Source organism: Urocitellus parryii, chromosome 3 (assembly GCF_045843805.1).
Source record: "Urocitellus parryii isolate mUroPar1 chromosome 3, mUroPar1.hap1, whole genome shotgun sequence".
In the NCBI taxonomy this organism is placed as follows: domain Eukaryota; kingdom Metazoa; phylum Chordata; class Mammalia; order Rodentia; family Sciuridae; genus Urocitellus; species Urocitellus parryii.
In genome coordinates, this window is record NC_135533.1 from 103,660,094 (window position 1) to 103,680,887 (window position 20,794).

A 20,794-nucleotide genomic window follows, 5' to 3' on the forward strand; every position below is an offset into this window, starting at 1 on the left:
TGCTGCCAAGCCTTGCCCTCTTATGAGGGCTCCTTCCTTACACCTGCTGACTCCTCAGCAGGATTTATTTGCAAAGAGTGAAAACAGTGAACAAAGCACAAAAACACCAGGAAGAAGCTCAAGACCCAATGCTGGTTCCTGCATCTGTTTGGTGGCCTGCTTTTTATCCCCTTGAGGGGAAGTACCTCGCCCAGGTGACCCAAGTAGGATTTTCTAAGAAAGTGGATCACACAGACATTTCAAATGGGAAATTCAATGGTTATGATATTTACATGTAGACTTTTTAAGAGCCTAAATTTTAAAATAACTCTAGGCTGGGAACACAGATTGTCAGCCCTAAGGTCACTGGATGATGTCAGTGTTCTGGGCAGTGCTGACCAAGTCTCTGTGAGCTTCAGAGAAATAGTGGAAGCACTGGGTCTGCCCTGCTGGTTGCTATAAAGCAGCATGGATCCACTGGTTTACTTTTTCTTTTCTTTTTTTGGTAAGGCTTACAAATGCTGACATCTTATACTTCCCAATTGAGAACTGTGTCTCTGAGGAATTTAATTCCTTGATATTCCAACCACACAGGTGGTGAACATTATTAATCACTGTTAGAGAAGCCACCTCTCTAAGATGTTAACTGACTTACCTAATATTAGGAGGCTGGGAAGAAGCAGGATCTATCACTGGGTATTCAGACGTGGGATTCAGCATCTTTCAGAGCCATGCATGTTGCATGTGATTACCAAACTGGCTCAGCTGGGTAATGCTATATGTACAGGACCTAGACCAGAAACAGGTGCTTTATTTCCTCATGTTACCATTGGGGTTATCTTATTGTTATCATTCAGTGATTTTTTTTTTTTAAGCCCTCTGACCTAGCTGGTCTCTCTCAGAATTTTTCAGACTAAAACTACTGCCTCACCACAGGCATAAAAGCATTACGTCAAAGACTGTAGACTGAAACTCCCCAAATTGTGAGCCAAATACACCTTTCTCTTGTTATCTCAGTATTCTGTCACAGTGACAGAAAGCTAACACATTCACATGGGATAAAATGAGGCCATTCTTCAATGTAATACCATTTTATTGGTCCATGCTCCAGCATTCTGAACTTGGTATAATTTCAATATGACATATAAGTTTTAATTTTCTACTCATGAGAATGAATATGTGCAGAAGTTCAGGAAATTAAGCCTGAAGTTCAGGAAACTGAAAATGACAGCTAAATATGTACAAATAATAAATATTCAAATAACAAATATTCAAATAATAAATATTTATTATTCAGTCCAATGAAAGTATTTTTTGTTACAATTGGTTATAAAATTGTTAGAAAATACATAATTATACAAAGATTGAAATCAGAATCACCCAGAAATAGCCAGGTTTGGATGTTGGTATATATGTATCTTCCCAGTCTTTTTCTAACACACCTGGTTCATACTAACATCTAATCCACTTTTTTTCTTTTTCAGTACTGGGGATTGAATCTAGGATCTCACACATGCTAGGCAAGCACTCAACCACTGAGCTATATCCCCAGCCCTAAACTGCTTTTTAAACTTGACTATCAAGTCATAAACATTTTGTCATCTTGGTATACTTTTTTCTGTAACATTATTTTCACAGTATGAAACATATCAAAGCATGGATCATAAAACCAATTACCCATTGATTTATATTTAAGACATTTTGTGGTTTTCATATAACAGTACTAGAATATCTTTGATTATAATCTTTATGTAAATTCTTATAGGAAGAAGTATTATCAAAGGAAATCACACATTTTTTTAAGGCTTTTCATATATAATAAACACCAAACTGGACTCCAACAAGTGATATCAATTCACAATACCATCAGCAATGTCCAAGTGGGATTAATTGATTTCTCTGTAATCTCAGGGTATTACCAGTTATAAAAAATGATTTTGTCTTAGTTCAACAACTGTATTTAGAAGTAGCTCTGAAAGTCCAAAAAATTTGAGCTTCCTTTCAGACTTTCCCTATCGGAATCCTTACAAAGTTCAGAATTAAAGAGTAATGTCAGCAAAATGGTGGAGTTCTCAGCTTCTTTTCATGCCCACAGAATTTCTACCAGCAACTATTCAGTGGCAAGATTACCACCCTGAGTACTCCAGAACTCAGTGAAGCTGTGTTGCCCCTTGAATCACAGATATGAGAAAAACTGCAATCATATGTTAAGAGAAAGTTCTCTGTGAGGCTCCTCCCCATCAAGGCAATGGAGTGCCACCTGCAGCAAATTTCCCTGAATTGATGATTTCTACTGTAGAAAAAGTAAGCGGGAGATGGCATTTGTATTCCCCACCAATTACAAATGGTTAAGGGTTATGTAATATAAAAAGTTATACACTGTGACATCAAAAATTCAAAATGTGCCAGACTCAGTGGTGCACACCTGTAATCCCAGCTACTCAGGAGGCTGAGGCAAGAAGATCACAAGCTTAAGGCCAGGCTGGACTACCTAGTGAAACCCAAAATAAATTTTTAAAAAAGGGTTGGAGTTGTAGTTCAGCAGTAAAGCACTTACCTAACATATGTGAGGCCTTTAGTATCACACACAATAACAACAACAACAATAATAATGTGAGGATAAGAAGACTTACATTATTTAAAAGATTTTTTTAGTGACCAAAGTTCAGTTTAAAATAACCTTTTATAATTATTTGCAGCAACATGAATGAATGAACCTGGAGAAGTTATGTGAAGTAAAATAAATCAGGCATGGAAAGACAAACATTGTATGTTTTTGCTCATGTGATTCGTATGTGGAATCGTAGAAGTAGAGAGTAGAATAGTGTTCACCAGGGGTTGTGTGGCTGTAGCGAAGGTAGGTATGTGGAAATACTGATCGAAGTATATCTAATTACAGTTAGAAAGGAGGAGCTTTAAAAAGATGTCCAGAAAAGACAAATGTACAGAGGCAGAAAAGTAGTCAACTGGGTTGCCTGCAAGGAAAAGTGGAGCAGGGGTGGGAAACGGGAATGACTGAGTGGTTTGGGATTTTCCTTATTGGGTAATGACAAAGTTCTAAAATTGTGGTGGTGGCTGCACAAGGCCTGTGAACAAACTAAACCCCACCAGATTGAATACTTTAATGGATTAACTGTATGATCAGTGACTTTCAATAAAGTTTTTAAAATAAAAATGTATAGAATTGTATCTCTCTTCAAAAAAATGAATACTCTATCCATTTGGCAGCATATACCAAGAATATGAACATCATTAAGAAATTTCACTGAGACAGAACCAGAATTCCTGCTCCAGAACTAATGCTGATGCCACTTTTCAGGGCAAGAGCAGGGTCCTTTGTGCTAGGGAAGCATTATCCAATAAACTATATCTGAGACCTGATGGGTAAGCAATTCCCTGCTGAACTAAGGAAAGGCTGCTGGAAGATGGCAAAGCCACTTGGATGTGAGCTTGAGTACCTGGATCAGCAATTCTTATGTCTCCCTGATCTACTCAGGATGGTCTCAAAACTCAGTTCAAGATGTGGCTATCAGTTGCACATGGTGAAGCACCCTGTAATTCCAGCAACTCAGGAAGCTGAGGCAGGAGGATTAAACGTCTGAAGCCAGCCTCAGTTAACTTAGGGATACCCCAGTAACTTAGCAAGATGCTGTCTCAAAATTAAAAATAAAATCCACTGAGGATGTAACTCAGTGGTAAAGTGCCCCTAAGTCCAATGCCCAGTTCAACAACAACAAAAGATGGGGCTACCAAAAGTAAGTTGGGCTCTGAGCCCATGCAGGCAAGGCAAGAGGATGCCTTACTGGCTCTGACATTTAGGACAGTGCTCCTCAAACCTAAATTCTTACACATGCACAGCCAGTAAAAGTGTGTTTCCAAAATCCAGAAGTTATCTTTGGTCCTCTAAATGAACTAAGTTGCTATTTCTTGTTCATATAATCTTATCTTGGCACACTGTTCAATAAAGCAACCCCATACACTTCCTAAGTTTGTGGTTTTCTACTAGTTCCCTCCCTAGGTCTGTGAGAAGCAAAGAGTAGGAGACTTGATGAACAAAAAAAAGCAAGTTGTGACAAAAATCAGAAAGACTGTAGCCTCCCCACTGCCAATGAGGACTTCTTTAGCCACATTCCAAGGACAGGAAATCCTGAACTATCCATAAAATCATACAGTTCAGATACACTGATAATAAATGTTATACAACTGGTAAGTCATAACACATTTTCACAAACATAATTTTTTATAAAATAATTTTCAGATATCATTCTATTTTGCATCATGATTTTTAGGTTTTATGACTATAGTGGGAATTGATTTTATTACAAGCCAAGAAGGGAGACAGCATTTCAAAACTAAAATGTCTGATTTTAAAACGTTAGCCTCACAAAATAGAACATCCTACTGAAACTAACATTACTAAAAACCAGAAAAGTCATTCACATACATTGGTTTTATCAAATAATAAAGCCAAAAGAGATTTTCATTTTTGCTGATGTTCCATTTCTTCATCTTATCCTAAACAAAATAGGTCTTGACTTTGTAATGAGACATTACAATACTCTATGTATTATGTCCACCTCCATAGGTCACATGAGATTTAATTAAAATAGGAAATATGATGGAATGTGCTTCAGGGAGAATGAGGAAGCACATCCATCATAACTGCATCAGCTTTGATACATAAACAGAAACAAGGTCTCATCATTTAACACAAAAGCTAACTTAGAAATTCCTTTTTTCTACTCTAAATGCAAATTCTTCTCAAAATGAAAGATCTGATATACCACAGAGAAAAAAACACTATAAAGAATTATAAACCAAAGGACTGGGGATGTAGCTCAGTGTAGCACATGCAAGGCCCTTGGTTCAACTCCTGGCACTGCAAAAAACAACTTAAGAGCAAAATTGGCCCCAGGGAGACAGTGAGAGCAGCAGAAGGAAGGGACAAGCTTGCAGCTGAGAACCATGTTGTCTGGGCCAGCTCTCGGGGTGCAGAGAGGCAAGTGGGCTCGAGTTCTTTGCAAGTTGGACAGAGGGTCCTATGCTGCAGTTATTGAGCACTAAATAACCACAGGTGCTGTGGGGGACAGAAGGACCATCTTTTCTATCACTGGGCTCTTGGGGATGGGAGCAAGGAGAGAGAAACATGCTAAAATTTGAGAGTGGCCAACAGTGTGCTGAACTAGAGGTTGTACTTGAGGGAAAACTCCAAGCTCTGTGGGCAACACTCTTATGAATTCTATGACACTGATTCCACATGTGTGAGGATTTTTATAACTTCAATGAGAAACTGCTGTTTAAAGAGGAGAGTGCCAGGTGTAGCTCAGCAGTAGAGTGCTAGGGTCCATTCCCAGCACCACAAAATAAATAAAAACTGGATAAATTTTAGCTCTTCTTCTCAATGTCTTAAAAGCAAATAAAAAATAAAAAAACAAAACAGACATAAATAATATAAAGTAATATGCTTATCCAACTATGTTGCACTGATTTCATTTTTAGTTAAAATATTATAGAGGAAGAATAAGCATGGTGTGGAGATTTGTGGTGTTGTGAGGACAGACAAGTGACTCAGAACACATTGCCCCACTGCCTCTCCCATCAGGACAAAGGCCTCTGGGCTTTCAAATCTGGCAAGGTGGTGCTAGGACAATGCTGGGATGAAATACTGTAGGGAGACGTCTTCATGAAGCAAATCAAAATGAACAATCCTATTATTCACAATATCTGGGGAGAGAAGAGCCACTATTTTAAAGACTCATCACAAAACACACATGCCCCCCATCAGAGCAGTTTTTCCACACTGAACACCTCCTATGGAAGGTCTCTGTCTTCTCAGCAGGTCCCTTAAGAGGTCACAACACAGGCAACTGTCATCTCTCAGGGGAAAAAAATGAGAGAAGAACACAGCTTCCCAGGTCTTAGGTTCAAACCCAAAAGGCAGGCTTCCCAGTAAACCACACAGAGTCAATCACACCCTTCCATGGAAAAGCTGCTGCTCGCCAGTGAGTGACACAATGTAGAGAAGGCCCAAGTGCCCACATTCCCCTTACACTGGGCAAACTGTGCTACATACTCCATCTGCCACCTTCCCTGAGTACCTGACGCCACCACCCCTTCCAGAGTCCCTCTTTTCTATTCTTAGTGCTTTCTCTGTGTCTCTCTTTGACAGAGTCACCCAGAATTTTCTATTTTTTCTCTATAGTGTAGTGAAGATCCAAATGTTCTAAGGTACTGTTCTGGGCCATTCTCCTCAGCTTTATCCACTAGTGTCTGAAGGGTCAGCCTTGGAGCTATTCCACAAAAGGAGGAGCTTCATATCCAGGCCACAATTTCTTTTAGATTGCTGCAAGGAGGCAGAAAACACCCTGAGAAGCCCTTGACAAGAATGTCCTGCCTACATGTGGCCAGTAGATAAGAAGAGCCAGGGTAGGTGTGTGACCTCAGAGTCGGGATTAAGCCAGAATTGAGAGGTAATCAGTAATAACCAGCATCTGAGAAGGAGATTCTGGTGGTGAGCACAGGTAAGGTGGACAAAAAAAGGAAGCAAAACACTGTGAATGAAAATTCAGATCCAAGCACAGCATACAGGGGACTCTGAATGTGTAAAATCTGAGGAACCTGGTGAACAGAAGTCATCTGTGTGGTCCTCCTGACAGTGTCTCTGCAAGAATGACCTGCTGCGTGGTGGCCACATGAGGCAGGCCACATGCCTACCCAGTGTGTCTGTAGGCTTTCCTCTAGATGCTTCTAAATCCAGGCAAATTTTAAGAACTTGACTGTCCTAGAAAGCTTAAATCCATATACTTGAGATAATTTTGCATTTATAAGATGGCATGCAATCTGTTGGACTAGAGTGACTAAACTGCCTAAGATAAAAACAAAAAACAAAAAACAAAAAAAAACCCAAAAACAAAAAACAGAGAAGCAAACTCACTGCATATGGCCTTTGTAGGATTCACCTGCTGTCCAGCAAGAAATTGGAGGAGCTTCTTGATATCTATTTGCACCTCAGCCATCTCTTCTGGGTTTCTGTTCTGAGAAGTATTTTCAGAGGCTAAAATGACACAAATGTTTTAAAGTATAACATCCTTGGAAGTAACAGAATCCAGAAATATGCAAAACATGCTTACTTAAATAAATGTTTCATCTTGCAATTGATTTTAGTACCCTAGAGAAATATAACAACTTGTAAATGTTGTCACTCATTGCATGAGTATTTATTTGGTCCTAACTATTTAAAATACTGTAATAAGCCAAATACAGTGGTGCACGCCTGTAATCCCAGCAGCTCAGGAGGCTGATTCAGGAGGATTTCAAGTTCAGAGCCGGCCTCAGCAATTTAGTGAGCTCCTTAGCAACTCAATGAGACCCTATCTTCTCTAAATATAAAAAGGGCTGGGGATATGGCTCAGTACTTATGTGCCTCTGGGTTCAATACCTGGAACCAATAAATAAATAAATAAATAAATAAATAGTACTGTGATAATTTCCAGGGCATCTTCATTTACAAGAACTTGAAATATGGTTCAACCTCCCCTTTATGTGAAAGAAAATTATATTTGATATTCACTATTTATTTATTTTTGGTGTTGTGTACTGAACCCAGGATCTCTTGCATGAGCCCTTTCCCACTGAGCCACTTCTCCATCTCCTTCTCTTTAGAAAATTCATCTTATTTTATTTTGAGAAGGAGTCTTGCTAAGTTACCCAGGCTGACCTTGAACTTGTTGATCCTCCTGCCTCAGTCTTCTGAATACCTTGGATTACAGGTATGCACCACCACACTTAGCTCCTTACTATGTATTTAAAAGCTGAAATGTAGATAGCTAATACAAAACCTCTTATTCTAAAGTAGAATGCAATAAAAGAGTCTTTCAACTTCTGGGAAAGTACCAAAAGTAGTTCTGTTTTGTATTTATTAAAATAAACAAAATAGCCAGGTGTGGTGGTGCTCATCTGTAATCCCAGAGTCCCTAAGGCAGGAGGATCACAAGTTCAAAGCCAGTCTCAACAACTTAGCGAGACCTTTACCAACTTAGTGACACTCTGTCTCAAAATAAAAAATAAAAAGGGCTTGGAATGTGACTCAATGGTTAAGTTTAAGCCCCTGGCTTTAATCCCTTGTACTAAAAAATAAATAAATAAAATAATGCCAAAATAAGTCATTCCATGCAGTACTGTTCAACTTTAATCATACAGATTTTACTCTGCTAGAGTAGTATACACTTCACTACAAAGTAAAAATCCTTTGCAGTGTTATGCTAAAATTGCTTATCTATGTATAGATAAGCAAATGTAGTAATAAATTTTAATTTCAAAGGTGACTGGGAACTATTTCACCTGTTTCCAAATAAATATATATGTCAGGAAATATTTTCACATTGTTTGCAGATACTTTTTCTTTGGTCTTTTGCTTGTCTGCTTGAGCCACATGTGCCAGCTCCTCTAGCCTCACTGCTCAGCATGCTGTTCAATCTCCTCCTTCACTGCTTGCTGAACCAACTCCACAGTCCTTCATTACGTGACTAAGTATATCTGTATCACATTTTATATCTGCTAATCTAATTTTATAAATATTGAAGTGACTAAAGAAGGAGAAAATAAGAAATATACCTGCCTTTCTGAGCATATTCCAGTACGGAAACTGAAATCTCTCAGAGCAGAATGGACTGACAAGCTAGAAAGGATCTTGGAGCCCATTTAGTATGATCTGAGTTCTAGAGAGGTGGAAGAATCCCCTGTGCAGTTCCCTCAGCTGCCTGGTGTCTCAGCCCCTTCCCCCAATGGCTAATGTCCCACTACAGGGTAGGAACAGATAGCAGGAAATGCTTGGACTTCTCAAGCATGAAACTGAATAAACTGAATTTCAACTTTTCTGCATTGAGACCTCATGTTACCTGAAATAACTTATCAACAGAAAAATATAATCCACAAGAAAACTTACCTAATGAAGGATTTCCAAGATCTTTAAAATGAGTTGTAATACATACTAATTCAGTTTCTATCTTCAAGTTCAAATCTCCATTTAGGTTTGCTTCAATAATCTACAAATTGAATAATGTAAAATTGTCTTAAAAAAACAAGGAAGGCAAAAGAAAAGAACCCCACGGATATTAGCTTCCACAAAGTCAGGTGACCAGGCAACCCGTTAAACCTCAGAACACCTCAGGCACTTAGATCATGGTGATGTCAAGGACAAGAGAGGAAATAAGTCCTCAGAGCCCAGAACTCAGATATTCCCCTAAGACACCAAAAGAAAGGTTCCCTTAGTGGAGAACTCAGTGGGAGACATGAAAACAGGGGTAGTGGGAGGGGCCTTGCTGGAAACAATGACTGTGGGACCTGGCTCTGGAAGCCTGGGCAGAGGGCTCCCTTACAGGATAAGGAAGCCCTACACTGAAAAGGAACAGAGAAAAGTAAAAACACAATTAACAGGAGGCACACTCTTGGAAGTAAAGTGAAGGAAGGTTTTATAAGGGGAGGAAAAGAGGGACAAGTCTCAAAGTCCTAGGGAGATGGTCCCAGTCTGTATGCCTTAATATTTTAAAGAATAAAGAAGCTGTGAAGTTAGAAAACTGTCTTCATTCACACATCTACAATGAAACTTCTTAAAAGAACCAAAAACACAACAACAACTTTTTATTGTTTGGTGACAACAACAATAAGAGTTGGCGAGGATGTGGGGAAAAGGATACACTCATACATTGCTGGCGGGACTGCAAATTGGTGCAGCCAATATTGAAAGCAGTATGGAGATTCCTTGGACAACTGGGAATGGAACCACCATTTGACTCAGCTATCCCTCCCCTTGGTCTATACCCAAAGGACTTAAAAACAGCATACTACAGGACACAGCCACATCAATGTTTATAGCAGCACAATTCACAATAGCTGAATAGTAGAATGGATTTTTAAAATGTGGCATATATACACAATGGAATGTTACTCAGCAATAAGAGAGAATAAAATCATGGCATTTGCAGGTAAATGGATGGACTTGGAGAGGATAATGCTAAATGAAGTTAGCTAATACCAAAAAAACAAATGCTGAATGTTATCTCTGATATAAGGAGACTGATTCATAGTGGGGTAGTAGGAGGAGCATGGGAGGAATAGATGAACTCTAGATACGGCAGACGGGTGGGAGGGGAAGGGAGCATGGGGTTGGCAATGATGGTGGAATGTGATGGACATCATTATCCAAATTGCATGTATAAAGACATGAATTGGTGTGAATATACTGTATATACAATTTCTATTACAATTGTATATTATAATTTCTATTACACATTTAGAGCACAATTTTTCATAAGCCAGAGATATGAAAAATTGTGCTCTAAATGTGTAATAGAAATTGCAATGCATTCCACTGTCATTTATTTTTAAAAAATCAATAAAAATTCAGACTGTGACTGAATTCTATATGTATTCGAAGAAAAAAGAGAAACAGAAATAATAATACCCAAATAGCATATGAAAAGACCTGAAAATACTCCACAAGCAAATGCAGAAAATGGACTTGAATAAACAAACAATAGAAGCAAGGAAAGAATAGCAGTAAATCAGAATTAGGGAAGATTAGAAATGAGAAGACCACATAGCAAATCCATTAAAAAAAAAAAAAAAAAGAGCTGGCAGAGCTCAGGAAATGGTTAGAAATATAAGAAAATTTCCAAAAGTAAACTAAACTTGAAGAAAGAGAAGAACAAATAAGCACCAAAGATCACAGTAAGTAAAGCTGTAATAGAAAGGTAAAAATGTAAAAATTACCAAAGAGAAATAAAGGGCTAAAAAGAATCTGAAAGAAAACAGATATGGAAGTGAAGAAGATCCAAGTCCAATGAGTCCCAGAAGAAGAAAATCAAAGGATTGGGTACAAAGAAATGCTAGCTAGCACAGTGGTGCACTCCTGAAATCCCAGCAGCTCTGGAGGCTGAGGCAGGGGGATTGTGATTTCAAAGCCAGCCTCAGCAATTTAGTGAGGCGCTTTACAATTCACCGAGACCCTGACTCTAAATAAAATATAAAAAGGGCTGGGATGTGGCTCAGTGGTTAAGCACCCCTAGGTTCAATCCAAAAAAAAAAGGGGGGGGGGGCTAACAGTCATAGTTCAAAACGTTCCTGATGTGAAGGAAGGCTGGCTAACACACAGAAGGTACACTCCCTACACCTGATGAAGTGGACCAGGTGTCAAGACAATGGGATTCAAAGAAAATAAAAGCAACACACACATCAAAAACAAAACAAACTTGGGTATTCATGTCCCCTCACCTCAGATTAATAATCCAACTTATTAAAAAATGAAACAAAATCAGAATGACATCAGTCTCTCTGACAGCAGCATTATATAACAAAGACAATAAAGTACAGTAAGCCAAGAAGTGACAAATGAACATCATGAACAAAATGACATCATGAACATGGGCCAGCTAATGAAATTCTTCGGCCTTCAAGTCCTTCCAGAATGAGATGCTAGAGAATAAGCTTCAGATAACAAAAAATTATTGCAGTTACAACACAAAGACAGATATGGCTGCTTTTATCTGTAAAGCCAAAATTAATAATAAGGGAAGATAATAAGGTACAATCATTGTACTCTATGACAATGTAGACTTAAACACAATTACTAAAAAGCAGGAGCAGGGAGATTGGGAAGGGAACATAGAAATTAGTGCCTTATTTCTATAAATGGACCAAACTATCTGGCATAATTACAAATTTAGTATGACCATAGAGACATTCAGAGTTTTATGAGAATAATTTATCCTGAAAATTCTTTAGATATTGGCAAATGAGATTTCCAGATTCAAAAAGGTAGGGGGCTGCTGTCATGTAACGAGTACTGAGCAAGACACAATATTGCTGGTGGCTAGTCTCTGCACCCATAGCACAGCTTGGGGAGAGGACTAAGACCTTTGTCCCTCCCTTCTCCTCTATCACAGGCCTCTCTGCAACTTCTGATCTTTTTCCCCTGCTTTGGTACCAAGGATTGAACCCACGGGTGCTTAAACATGGAGCTACATCCCCAGCCCTTTTTATATTTTATTTTTAGACAGAATCCCATCAAGTTGCTCAGGAGCTCGTTAGGTTGCTGAGGCTGGCTTTGAATTTGCGAATTCTCCTGTCCAGCCTCCTGAGCCTCTGGGATTATAGGCACACCCAGCTCACTCCTGCTCTTCCCATCCTGGGACTGGCCACAAAGGTTACAGGGGGTTCCTTTCCTTTCAAGTTCTTCCCTTCACTCCACCAACTTACTGGTTATTGTAACTGAAGTGAAATACAAGCACAATGTGCGTTGAGTCTTGCTAACCTGCTCATAGGACACTGTCTTTCGTTTTCTTTTTTTGGTACTGGAGATTGAACCCAGGGAAGCTACATCCTGAGCCCCTTTTGAGATAGGGTTCTCACTAAGTTGCTAAGGGCCTTGCTAAATTGCTGAGGCTGGCCTCAAATTCCTGCCTCAGTCTCCCGAGGCACTGGGATTACAGGTATGCACCACCATGACCACAGGGACACTGTATTTCTATTTTGGATGTTGGCATCTGCCTATTGTTAAAGCCTGTATAGAGTTTGCTGTCAGCACTCTGCCAACCAGTAGTGAAATGTGCCAGCTAAACTAGAGTTTAGAGTACAGGTGAGTACAGGCCTTTGATTTAGTAGGCCCCACACATCCTTGAAAGTGCTATTGGGAGAGGGGCAGAGAGATCTTTGGAGGAGCGGAAGAGTACCCTTCTGCACAACTCTGCTAGAGCACCCATGTTTAGGGAATATCACTTAGTGTTTCTCATTCTCATGCCTTAAAACTGCCAAAATCTAAATCATTCAGATTCCAGAAACAAAAAGTTTTTATGAACTTGAGTGAACTCTTATTTCTGAGCTTTTGACATCAGAATAATCCCCCTTAAACTCACTTTTTGTATAATCTTGTAAATTTACTTTTGAATAAAAAACATTCATCGTAAGTCTTTCATTAGCACAGAAATATACTGGTATATTTATTTACCTACTGTCCTCTAATCTGGAACAATATTTAATAAAATAAAATAAATAAAACCATCCTTGTGAATGTTCTGGATCACTCAGTGGGGCTCTTTAGAGCTAGCACATGACATATACCTATTTGTTTCAAACAACCACATACCGGAGATCTGTAAATTCCCATTGCTTTTGAAGGAGAGTGGTTTTAGAAACAAATTCTTGGTCAAAAAAGCAACTTGCATTGGTTCTAAATTACATTCAGGCTCTTATGCCTTTTTCCAATTCCTAAAATATGTGTAATGGAACATTAGATTCAAATTTGTTTCTGATACCACCCAGTCTGGCACATGGTAGCATTCAATTAACACTCTGAAGGAATTAACAGCCAATTCTCTGAACATCAATCACTGATTTTTATGATTCAGTTATCTGAACTACTATGTGCATCAACATAATCAATTTCTTAATTATGAGGACAGGATCTTACTTCTTTCAATGATTTCCTTAATAATTGTTACCTTCCATTCATTGAACGCCAATGAACTATCCTGGACACCTTCTACAAATTATTATCTCTCAATTTATAATAAATTGTTGGGAGCCGGCGACCGCACCCTGAAAATGGCGCTGGCTTCCTGCTTCTGATGACTTAGCGGTTAGAGTTGTTAGAAGTAAACAACTCCTTGTAAGGCTGTGGGCTGGGCTCTGGCCTGCTTCCGCTGCGCTGTACCTACTAGACTCCTCCACGTGGTGCTAGTTCATTGGCGAGGCTGGGTACTTAAGCTAGGGCAGACCAACCGCTCGCTCTCTTGTTCCTGTTTTCTCATCATGATTCAAAGGTCCTGAGTTAACTGCCGAAAGAAGAATCCTGTGTCGTGTTTCCCTTGCTGGCGAGGGGTCGCGACAATAAGTGACAAAACCCATTATAGCTCTACTATTGTCCAATTTAGGGTAATAATACTCTGCACTAAGGTTCACAATGCCACCCCTCCTCCACCACATATCACTGTGCTTCCTACCCTTTTTTTTTTTTTGCAGGTACTACTTTGTTTTATTGCTAATGTGGGGCATATTAGATAGGGTATCATTTGTTATTAGATTTCTACAAAGGTATTTTAATCATTAAGTTGATCTTGTGAAGGCCCTTTCTCTCAAATGACCTATAGCATGGCATGCATCACTAAATATTGCTGCTGGGAGTGATTCAAAGACAGGCAGCATCAGCACCGTGAGCTGGTCAGAAGTGCAGAGCCTTGCCCAAGCCCATTCCTCCCAAATTCAAACCAGATTCTAACCAGATCTCAGGGATTCTTGTGCACAGGTGGCTTAGAAGCAATGTGTCAGAAGATGGCATGGACTCCTGGTGGTATTTGCTCCTTTTTCTACGTGATTCACATATACAACCCAATCCTATCAGCCTTCTTGCCTTAAATGAAGGAAGGTAGGGATCAAGCATCTCTTAGGGGAGGGTAGACAATTTTAGTGTGTTGAGTCTCATTCATTTTCCTTAATTCTACTACCTATTTTCAGACACAGACTTCTGGTTATCCAGGTTAATCTCATTAAGCACTCAGCTAATCTAACTTGGTAAGCTTCCATTTAGCAATTTCACATTATAATAGTCACTCCAAAAAAACTTATAGACATTTTTAAACACTCCTGAAAAGGAAAACTAACATCTCTGGTTTTATCTAAGCCACTTTCCACCTCTCTATTTTGCTGACTCATTTCCATGGAACAGAAAGAACAAATATGCCCTTCTGATAATTGCCACATCTTCTCCCCTGGGTCTCTCTGAAACTCTCTGGAAATCCCAGGAGATCCTAGAGAAACCCAGCCTGACATCTGGATCAGCACCATGGTGGACACCATTGTAAGCACAATGCATTGCTTCATGGGAAACAGATTTTAGCCTCAAATGGGTTCTGTGAAGATTAAATTACATGAGAAAGCTTTCAGCTGGATAAGCCTAATGTCAGCACTGTTTTTAAGTGAGCAGAACTCAAAGAGATAAAACGGCCCATGAACATTTTCTAGGCTTCAAAAGAAACTTTTCTTTTTTTAAAACTCCAAGCTAAATTTCACACCAGATCCATGCAGCAATATTAATTACTGCACACCAAGTGACAATTGTACCCTGGGTCCTGGAACACAGAATAAGACAGGTTCTCTCCTTTCTAGAAGATGGCAGTTGAAGTTCTGATACTGGCAGGTTTATGGTGTACACTGAAGAAAGGAGTTCAGTGGAGGAGGGGCTTTATGCCAAACAGTGGGAAAGGGTCTGGGGTGAACAGTGAGAATGTTTAAGCGCTTCCCAGGAAATGACAGACATAAGAAACTGAGTGTGAAATGGCTAAGAAACAAAACCCAAAAAGAAGAGAGGAACTGTTAGATGTGGTAGAGCCCAGTGTGGACCTATAGCCCACAGAACCCACAGAACCCAGTGTAGCCTGGTCCCATAGAGATATAGAGATATGGCCCAGCCACATCTCCATGAGACTGGGAAGATCAGAGGTTTAAGTTTATAAAGTGAAATGTGGCTTTTAAAGATAGAAGGATATAAATGTGTTTTTTTTTTTTTTCCTTTTTTGGGGGTGGGGATGTGAAAGTAAAATTCAGGATAAGCCCTGCTGTGTAGGAGGACTATCCACACAATTCTTCATCACTGCCGCATATTGTAGTATTTTGAGCATGGCAGAAGGAGACCTTCACAGAATAAATAGAAAAATACAAGCATCCATTGGTTTGGTGTGAGATCTTTTGGAATTAAAAAACTGCTGAGGTGTGAGGGATCTTTATGGTTTACTGAAAGACATTTGGCAAGCAGATAGAACATTTTATACTGTCAATGGAATCCATGATTCATTTTTAAAAACATATACACATTAGCAGATAAAAGATGGAAGTTGCTGTCTAAAATAAAGAAAAAGAAGAACTGTTAAACATATTCATAATAAACTATACCCATAGACATGAGGGATTAAGAATAAAAAGAAAGCCTTCACCAGTGAATGATAGTTGAAACACACTAGAAGAGGTTTCTAAAGGCAACTGTAAAACTGCTTGTTCTTAGCACCAGGCGAGGCCTCACAAGGATTTTAGTGAGATGCCTCAGAAGTCTCATAGTGGCACAGGAGCACCATACCCAGGTCCATGGTAGGCTGTCCTCCCAAAAGAAGGCTAACATTATAGGAAAAAAAAAAAGTTATTACTTACAAGATGATTGCTGATGTTTTTCATTTTTTCTACAACACTCCTCATAGTCTTCAAGACTGGTAAATAAATACTCACCTACAAAACCAATAACAGCAATCACAAGTATAAAAAAAATTAATACATTCTAGTTACAAAAAGTTACTCAATAACTAATTTGGGATTGCACACATGCTTAAGAACTCCGAATTCCTGGTTTTTAATTTTCTGAATAGAGTTCTTTTTTAAATACCAAAAGGAAAACAACTGTATAATTTCATTAACTCACAGGCATTTGAGTAAAATTAAAGAAATGAATGCCTGCCTCTGGTTACCTCAGCGACTATATCCCTATGGGCATTCCTTTGGTTTGAGGACCAGAGTGCCGCAACTGAGATGCCTGTATATGAGCCCAAGGGAATAAAATTCAAGCACTGAGCAGAAGACTTGCCCTGAGGGATGTACACAGCCAGGTCTCAGGGGCCTTTTGTGCACTCTGCACAAAAATACAGTGCAGCAGCCACTGCTTCTCACCTGGGGCTGTCATTAGCAGTGCTTTACAACAGGTTGGCTTTTTCCTAGTTTGTGTAGTTGTTTCCTAGTGAAAAAACAAGTACATGTTCTATCCAGTATAATTATAATTTCCAGTATATGTTTGTAATTGTGAGCAAAAAGCAAAGGACTCTTTGGCTTCATCATTGTTCTCAGTAGCTCCAGGGTTCCTATCAAGTTCCAGGTCATGCAAATGTCTATCCTTGTGGCTTTTTAACACATATTTGGCCCTCAAGTCCTGTAAAACTCAACTTGGTGCCTAAGACCAAGAATTCTAATAAATATAAATTATCTGAGCAAGATATTCTACCTCTTATATGTAGAGAGGATCGCATTTCTATTATATGCAACAGTGATTTAAGATGGCTTAAATAAATCAAAGAAAACATTCTAATTTTTTTTCCTTTAAAAATAAATAATACCACTTTCATTTCAGGTACTACACAACCTTCAAATAAAATGTACTGCAAGACAATTAAAATTAAAAGAATTCATTCACTTACACACACACACACACACACACACACACACACACACACCCTTTAATATGCAATGAGCAACAAGACTGCAGGCCTCACTCACATCAGAATCTGGGACTGAGGGTTCTTGTAAGTCCTTCCACAATCTTCTAGGAATAATCGTTATGGGGATGTCATGGGTCACAATGCGACTACTGCTTGACACAGATAACTGCCAAGAAAAGAATTCAAAATATATTTTATGTTGTCAATATTAAAAACAAAATCAAAAGCAAAGGATTAAGCATAAGAAAACTGAAAATATCAAATCTAAGTGGAATGTTCTCAATTCATTCACTTAAAATCCATTCAACCTATACTGGCATTATCAGTTCTGCTCTGGGTTCTAGGAGTAGCTGGCAAATGTGGTGAACAAACAACAGGTTCCCTGATGCTCCAGTGGAATGAATGGATCAATAAGAAAAAAAAAATATCATAAGAGATACTCATTAAAGCCTTCAAGAAAACAGAGCAATGACCAGGCTAAGCATGAAGGAGGTTCCTAGACTGGGGGGCCCACGTAGGCCTCTCTTAGGAGGTGACACAAAAACTAGAGGAAGATGACTATGGGAAGATGGGGATGAGGAGACATGGTTTCAGGCACAGAACAAAATACCTAGTTCTGAGACAGAAACAAGCAAGCTTACTATGTTGAAGCAACCCAGAGACCATTCTTTGAGCACAGGATGTTCAGAGTGCTGCAGTTTCTACACTGCTAAAAGAATAAACTATGTTTATTTCTAGGGGCTTTTGTGAGACTCAGATAAAAGTATCTTGCATTTTGAAATAGAAAAACTATTATATTTTATTACCCCGCTTTCCCTTAAGAAGTGGAAGAAAACTCCATACTTAATATTGTGACATGGAAATATACTGATGAGCTCTAAGATCTGCCTAACTGCAAAGAGCTGAGAAACAGTTATTAAAAAAAAAAATCTTCTTCCATAGAACATTTGAAATTGTAAATAATACTCATATAGATTACCAAGCACAAACAAAACAAGGAGAGAACTGTAAGGACAAGGGAGACTGTGGAGGAGGCAGTACTGATGCTGTGTGCCAAAGAAAGAGAAAGTTTAAGAGAGGAGAAAGACTCCAAGTAGAAGGGCCAATGTCACTGTTCTGTGAGTTGGGAATGAACTGGACACATCCAGAGAACCAGAGGGTGGTAATTTGGAATATAGTTCCAAGATGGCTTGGGCTATGTCAAAAGCTTTGAATATCATGTTAAGAAACCAAACTTCATCATGTGTGTGTTCTGATAACTATGCACTAAACCCATCTGGCAGTATGTGAGACAGTATGTTTACTAAAGAATGACTGTTACTGAAAGGTACTACAACAAAGGTGGTGATGGGGGAGGAGAGCACACCAAAGGTGAAAATGAATAAAAATCATGATTTCTAGAGTAGCTAATGATACCACTAAAAGAAACAAGAGATGTGGAAGTTTCACTGTTTGGAAAAGGCAGCATCCTAGTTGAATACTGTGTGATCAGAACATTAACATAACAAAGAAGAACTGAGTGTAAGTGAGAGAAAAAATAGGAATGCAACAGATCTTTATAAAACAAACCAATTATCTTTCAACCATACTATTTATAACCCACTTGAATCAAATGTATGAAATATGATATGTCAAGAGCTTTGTAATGTTTGAACAACCAATTAAAAAAAAAAGAAAAAGAAAAAGAAAAGCCTGGGTTTTTAACTACTTGTATCCTTTAGGGGCCAAGACCTTTGTGGAAAGCTTGTGAAACCCTGTTCTTCCTACTCACCAGCTCTACAGAGATTGTGAGGCAGGGAAAGTGTTTATTAGTCAGCTTGATTTTCAAGGATCTGGCATTCTGGGTAGTTTTCAAAGCTCGAGATAAGTTTTCCGATGTTAGCTCTAAATAAATCTCATTGTTTTCTGCCGAAACACCCTCCATTTGAAATTCGCTGAAAAAGTTCTCCTAAGGAAAGAAAATGGGTATTTGTGGGTTTTCCAATGGCATTAGGTGAAGTCTGGGGCCTTTTGGGAACTTCTGCTTACCTGCTCCAGCTCACACCACATGCTCACCCCTCCACTGGCCAGTTTATCAGAAAGGATGAAGTTCAGCTTATTGGGGCTGATTCGGAGGGTGCAGGTTTTCGAAAGCTTGGCTATCATGTTACTGACTCCTGTAACAGGGAGTAAACTAAGGTGTAACTAAGACACACATCATGTTTCCTAGAAGTCACCTTGCCTTGCGGAACTTCTAGTTCATCGAAGTGCAAATTGCAGGTGGAAAAACAGTGTATGTTGGGATCACGATGGAAAATATTTCAGTACCACGCATGTCATGCCAGTCTTACAATAACCCGGCAAGGCTTGCAGCACACACCACTCATGTTCAATACGGAAACTGAGGTTCGGAGGCTAATTGGCACGTAAGGGCCATTCATACATTCAACACAAACTTATGGACCGCCGGGTGCTGCAGCACACCGTTCAAAGCAATGTTGGCCACAGTCGGGTGGAAGGAGGAATGGGGCCTAACGCAAAGGGATGTCTATGCCAGACGTCGATGGGAGCAGTAGTACAAAAGAAGGACCATGTGATCAGAAATAGGTCCTGTAACTGTCCTTCTTCCCACAGTACCCGCCTGCAATCCACGGCCAACGTCCAGCACTCCGAGCCCCACCCCCAACGTCCCGCAAGGCTGCTGCTCGCCAAGTCGGCCTACTTCCGGTTCTCCCCGACTCCCCGCAGCCCTCCCAGCTCACGCGTGAACTGATTCAGGCAGGCAGCGTCCACGATTTTGGCACGAAACTTCATTGCCGCACCAAGCCCTGGCGGGGGCGTCTGACGGGCGACGGATACGTGTCCCTCCCAGAGCCTCCCTTCTCGGAAACGCGGCGGCGTTCACAGAGGTTCCGCCGGAGAGCCGTTCCGCGATTTTTGCCGAGTCATGCTCCGGGCGAAACAGGGTTCCTAGTCTCCTGACCTCCATCCCCATCCCCACTCCACCTACAAAAAAAGGTCTGCCTTTTGTCTTTTTTGCGGTGCTGAACTGCATAGAGTATTCTATGCTCCTATTTGCAAAGGACTTTAAAAAAAATATCTTGGGTCGGGGATGTACCACTTGCCTAGCCTGTAGGAGGCCTGGCATGTTTCATCCCCAGCATAAAAAGAAAAGAAAATCTTTACATAGATAATCAATAAAGTTTGATTATCTACCAAACTTTATTGGATGCAATTTTTCCGTTACCCCTTTAAAATTCCTCTTAAAAAAATTCTAATTACTTAAAATAACTTTTTTTCGAATTTGGTGAAGTTCCTATTGAGAAAAAGATGCAGAATTATCATTTAACATCATTGTTCTTTAACCATCCTGTCTTTAACAACTATTCAGTATTATGTTTGAAATTATAAATATTTAAAACAATTTTCAAAACCTTAAGATACCAGTCTGCAGAGATAGCAGTACTATCAGTTGGAAAGGATTTAAAGCTGCCTTAAAAAATTGTATCTAAAATATACTTTATTTAATTCTTAAAGTTTGCTTTTATTCAAGTATTTTAACACAAAACTTGAGCTAGATGTCAAAGTTT

General features: G+C 39.4%; 1 protein-coding gene across 2 annotated transcripts; it reads right to left on the reverse strand.

The window, feature by feature from the left end:
* Positions 1-459: 459 nt before the first annotated feature.
* On the reverse strand, positions 460-20,113 carry Hus1 (HUS1 checkpoint clamp component). Of its 2 annotated transcripts, none has more exons than XM_026411617.2 (8): positions 19,967-20,113; positions 19,254-19,381; positions 18,997-19,173; positions 17,284-17,391; positions 16,174-16,248; positions 8,924-9,023; positions 6,939-7,033; positions 460-769 (listed from the first exon to the last, which is right to left on the reverse strand). In XM_026411617.2, exons 1-8 carry the CDS (start codon positions 20,016-20,018, stop codon positions 755-757), a joined length of 750 nt encoding a protein of 249 aa, XP_026267402.2. In that variant the 5' UTR covers positions 20,019-20,113; the 3' UTR covers positions 460-754. The 2 variants fall into 2 exon arrangements, with proteins under 2 accessions (XP_026267402.2, XP_026267401.2); XM_026411616.2 differs by lacking the exon at positions 460-769 and adding an exon at positions 5,096-5,703 and having other exon boundaries at positions 6,914-7,033.
* Positions 20,114-20,794: the final 681 nt, after the last annotated feature.

Excerpts from the sequence above, each read along its gene's own strand:
- Hus1 (XM_026411616.2), bottom strand. The coding sequence starts at position 20,018 with ATGAAGTTTCGTGCCAAAATCGTGGACGCTGCCTGCCTGAATCAGTTC. Across the intron at positions 16,249-17,283 it reads CCTCAGTCCCAGATTCTGAT|GTGAGTATTTATTTACCAGT; the intron begins GTGAGTGAGGCC and ends TTGGTTTTGTAG. Across the intron at positions 7,034-8,923 it reads TCTTGGAAATCCTTCATTAG|CCTCTGAAAATACTTCTCAG; the intron begins GTAAGTTTTCTT and ends GTGTCATTTTAG.